Here is a 4,952-nt window from a genome sequence, read left to right on the forward strand (position 1 = left end):
GGTGCTTCCGGTGCCGACGGGAGATGCGTGAAGATTATGTTCAACTAGGTTTTGTTTGGATCCTGTGGCGTGTGCTGGTGCAGCCGGTGCCGCGGTGTCGAGGCTCCTAAAGTTTCGATCTACCTCTAAAAGTACATGCATCTCTAAGGTGTACACGCCATGTTCTGATTTTAATAGTGCAATCAATCACTCACTTCCCTCTCACGCCATCAGTAGGGCTTCCGTTTCTTCCTTCTTTTTTTACCTTTTGTGTCTGTTCCAGGGTGGCGAGAGACGATCGCGTCCTAGAGTTGGAATAAGGTCATTTCCTGCTTTGTCCCCGCTTGGGTGGTGCCTCTGCTTCCGGCGAAGGGCAGGTGAAGGTTATGTTACGTTGAATCTTGTTTGATCCCGCGGGTGTGCAGGCGGAGTCGATGCCGGTGTGTCGAGGTCTTTGAAGTTTTGATCTACCTACAAAAGTACATGTATCTATAAGGTGTACACGCTATTGTTGTATTTAATAGCACAATCAGTCGCTCACTCCCCCTTACGCAGTCATTTATGTTCTGAAAATTAATTGATTTTATTGATGTATACCCAGGAACAAAGTACTCAGCATACACAGATACTTCTTGAATTTAATTTGAAAATCTCCAGGTTTCAGGTACGGCATTATTCTTCTCTCTTATACTCACTGGTGTCAGTATGACACGAACGATGATCCCAAAAAAACTGCCATTTTTGTCTCTCTCTCTCCCAGCCAGCAGTAGGAAGGACGGCACTGTCGCCGCGTCTCTTGTCTCACACCGGCAGGTCAAGCAGCAGGCCGATGTGGCCGCACTCGGCGCCCGAGCTGCTGGCCGCGTCGGAGCGCGCCGGCGGCGACCTCATCACGCGCGTTGACGGCCCGAACCCGAGCGTCAGCTCCAGCCCAATTTCGTCGTCGTCGCGGGCCACCTGCGGCAGCACTGGGGGGTTCCGCTCTGCCTGGCTGACGTGCGAGGCCGCCTCAGCCTCGGTGTCCCCGGACTCTCCCCTCACCTGCTTGGCTGCCACTGCCACCGCCACGCCGTCGTCTTCGACGTGGTCGTGGCTGCCGGCCGATTCGCCGTGGCTCGGCACGCGGTCGAGGTCACCGTCGCGCTTGGCGCCGGAGGGGCTCTTGGATTTGGCCGTCGAAGAGGAGGACGCGCGCTTGAACATGGTGCGCCCAGCGTGCGACACGCCGAGCGGGCCGGCGGCGTTTGCAGGCGCAGGGACGACATTGGGCCTGGGGACATGGCGGCGGACGTCGAAGGCCGCCACGAAGCCGGGATGCCTGAAGTCCCCGGACGGGACGGGGATGCGGCGGCCCTCGAAGACGGCCTGGACGGCGTCCTGGCACGCCTCCCACTGGCCCGTCGTGAAGAGCCCGGTGGCGCCGTAGACGGGGTTGGCCACCCGGCCGCACGCCTCGTAGAGCAGCGAGCGGAAGAGCGCCGGGCGGAGGGCGGGGTCGGTGCCGGCGGCGAGGAGGTTGAGCAGCCCGGCGCGGCCGTAGAACTTGGCGAGGAAGACGGTGGCGTTGGCCTGCGCGTCGGCGCCCCGGATCCAGGTCAGGCAGGGGCGGATGGTGCAGTCGTCGGCGCAGCCCTTGCGCAGGGCCCGGCAGCCGTTGCAGCTCGCCCGCATCGTCGGTCGGTCGGTCGGTGGAGGTGGTTCTGTGTTCCTGCTCCGGTGAAGTGGTGGTGGTGATGGTGATGTGGAACGGCGGAGAGGGCCGGAGGGTTTTATAGGTGTGTTGGCCCACGGTTTTGGGAGGGTGGGTTCGGCGCCGCTGCCAAAACAATGGGAGATCGATCATGCCGGCCGGTGCTGTGCTCACCCGGGGGTTCCACAAATGGAAGAAACAAAGAAACGGATGCGGCTATTCTCTCATATGAGCAACACTAAAATCGTCTTAAATAGTAATTTTTTTAATCTATTTCTTTTTGTGGTTCAAAATGCTCATGTGTGTGAGCATATTGCACCACAAAATAATCGGAATTTTCAATTTTTTCATGCTATTTTATTTTATCTTATTGTTCACCGGGTCTAATGAGTTCGGGCTCATCCAAAGGTGCCGGTCTTCTATGATAGGAATGGGGTGTTTGGAAAACATAGTTACTGCATTCACTTTTCAACCGAATTGATTTTTCAGAAAGAAATGGATTTTAGCCGAGAAACAATAGGCGGGAGGGAGCTTTCGGTGGAGTATCTTTCCGGGGGGTGCCGCCGCGGTTTTCTTGGAGTGCTGTGTGCGCGTTGTATGGTAGGGGACATCCTGGCCAACCCGAGAGGGAGGGATATGGTGAAGACAGGCAGGTTGCCTGTCTGACAAGAAGACCGTGGGCATCAGGCTTCAACCTCTACCTTTTCGGCAACAATCTACGCCACTTACCAGAGCATGTCAAGGAGGTATCCTTTTTTTTAATATTTAATAATTACAATTGTGTTCTAAAAAGTATAGTCCTTCATAAAATTATTGTGTCTTAAATAATGTTCACAAATACTACTTTAAAAGTTAGTGTTTTAGAAAAAAAATTCAAAAACAGTTTCAACTTTTAGCAAACATGTTCTCAATTTTTTTTTAAATTCACCTTTTCTAAAACTAAATAAAGATCCGACTAAAAAATATGCTTGCTACTATCCAAGTCAAGGCTACACAATATTCGGTCAAGTCACTGCAGTACCCTGGGTTGAAAACTAAATGTTTGACAATATTCAAACCACAATATTTCACAATGTTCACGATTTCAAAAAATAAATCACGAATTCAAAAAATGTTGACGAATTTTTAAAATGTTCACAATTTCAAAAAATGATCATGATTTTAAAATATGTTGATAATTTAAAAAGATGTTCACGAATTAGCAACATGTTCGCAAATTGAAAAAGAAAGGAAAAAATAAGAAGAAAAAAGGAAAAATAAAATCACCACTATGCTTCACACGAAAGTAAACATGTACTGCCCACTCGTGACAGAGAAGAACCTGGAAAAAAAATCGAGAAACGGAAAAAACCTAAGAAAACCAAAAAAATTAAGAACCCTAAAAACTCGAAAGAACAAAAACACCATGAAAATAAAAAGATAAAAATAATCATACAATAATTTTTAGCTTTCATCATGGTGCAACTTATTTTTCTCTCTAAATTTAGCTTTCATCACATTTTCTAGGTGTTCTAGTAATCATACTATATTTTTTGCGGGTTGCAAAAAAGGGTTTATGAATTCAAAAAATAATTGCGGTGTTTCAAAATGTTCACAGATTTAAGAAAAATGCACATGAAATTTAGTTTTTCATATACTTAAAAATATTAATGTTTTTTTGCAAATGTTACAATTTTAAAATACATATGGACTAAAAATTTTATGTGAATTTTAAAAAAAAGTTCATGGGTTTTAAAAATATGTTCAAGGGTCTAAAAAATGTTCATGAATTTTGGTTCATGAAATTTACAAGAGATAGTTGAATTGTTTCTTTTTCTGTTGATATATTTCAAATTTTAAAAGATAGAGACAAACAAAAATAAAAAATAGGTAAATATTAAAGACCATACATCTTTAGTCCAAATTTAAGACAATACATATAATCATAGATAAATATTATAACGCTTTTTATGACCGAAATATTATAGCTCACTTAGTCAATTTCTATGTTTGCCATATTTTTATTTATTATTTACTTGTTGATTCATATTTGTACACATGAGAATCATCCCCTCCTTCCAGTATTTCTGTTATGCAAAGCGGCGCTCATCACCTGTAATAAATGTTTCTAGTCTCACCCACAGTTCGCAACCACAGTAAATTTGATACATATGTGGGAACATGTATGCATGCAGGAAGACACACGAGTAGGATTGAGTGCATTAAGGGAGATCATGATTTTCGCTAGTTGGTGATTAATGAGCTTGGTATACGAGTTGTCCATAAAAAGCATTGTATAACCAGTTCATCTTGGAGTCATCTTTAGTCCAGTTTTATAACTATACATCTAATAGTACATAAATATTATACCTCACATATTATCATTTATATTTATACATAGTGCTGTGATTGTAATTATTATTCGCTTGCTGATTTAGATTTCTACACGTCAAAATAACTCCCTCATCTCCACAGCCAGAGGCAGGATTTCTCAAAGCCTAGGGCTAAGTTAAGTTACTAAAAATAATGTCAAATACCACACATACCAAAGTATGTTAAAAAATCACATTAAAATGAAGCATGAATTCATTATTACCACGAGAAAAAAAATAAAAAAATATAGTTTTAACAAAGTGCATCATTGCAAGCGTTGGTACCAAATTAACGAAGACTTGCTCAACTTTAGGTCATCATTCCTTCACCAGAAATGAGAAGGACCTTCAGCTGCAAACATAAAATGAAGTATTTAGAAACAAGACAATAGACATGGACCAAGTCGATCGTTCATATGAAATTTTGCACATAGAAAGATAACACATAATACATCATTCTCACAAAGTGCACGAGGTAGTAGCCTCTTGCGTTTCTGCATTTATGATAGCACTGTTTGATCTTAATATCATTAACGCTTGCAAATACATCAAGCTCCATATAGCACACCACCTTGGATTTCTAAATCATTGTTCACAATGAAATAAAATTGACTAAGTAATATATTTAAAATCAGCAACTCACTGAGTTTGACTGATATGGAAGGAGTAGCAAAAACGAATTTAGATGGTACAAGTTACAAATTACTTGTTTTAACCGGGTGTGTGGCACTGCAGTTTAGCAGGAGTTGGAGACTTGCAGAATAATGGGAAGAATGAGAGGCAAACGGGGCGTAGCGTGGGCTGACTAGGGCGGCGGCATAGTGCCTGATCGAGGTGAGGTTTCCTCCGCTTTCAATCGGGTGAGAGATTCTTTTTTAATAATCCTACACTTACGAATAGTTACGCAGTAAGATTTTACATAACCTTCCCTG

General features: G+C 43.6%; 1 protein-coding gene across 1 annotated transcript; it reads right to left on the reverse strand.

Annotated features, from left to right (window-relative positions):
* Positions 1-588: 588 nt before the first annotated feature.
* On the reverse strand, positions 589-1,759 carry LOC119298485 (LOB domain-containing protein 42-like). The gene has a single exon (XM_037575869.1). The coding sequence runs from the start codon at positions 1,648-1,650 to the stop codon at positions 781-783; it is 870 nt and encodes a 289-aa protein (XP_037431766.1). The 5' UTR covers positions 1,651-1,759; the 3' UTR covers positions 589-780.
* Between the last annotated feature and the right edge of the window lie 3,193 nt (positions 1,760-4,952).

Source organism: Triticum dicoccoides, chromosome 5A (genome assembly GCF_002162155.2).
Source record: "Triticum dicoccoides isolate Atlit2015 ecotype Zavitan chromosome 5A, WEW_v2.0, whole genome shotgun sequence".
NCBI lineage: Eukaryota > Viridiplantae > Streptophyta > Magnoliopsida > Poales > Poaceae > Triticum > Triticum dicoccoides.

What these genes read in the sequence shown, in the direction of transcription:
- LOC119298485 (XM_037575869.1), bottom strand. Translation starts at nt 1,650, where the DNA reads ATGCGGGCGAGCTGCAACGGCTGCCGGGCCCTGCGCAAGGGCTGCGCC.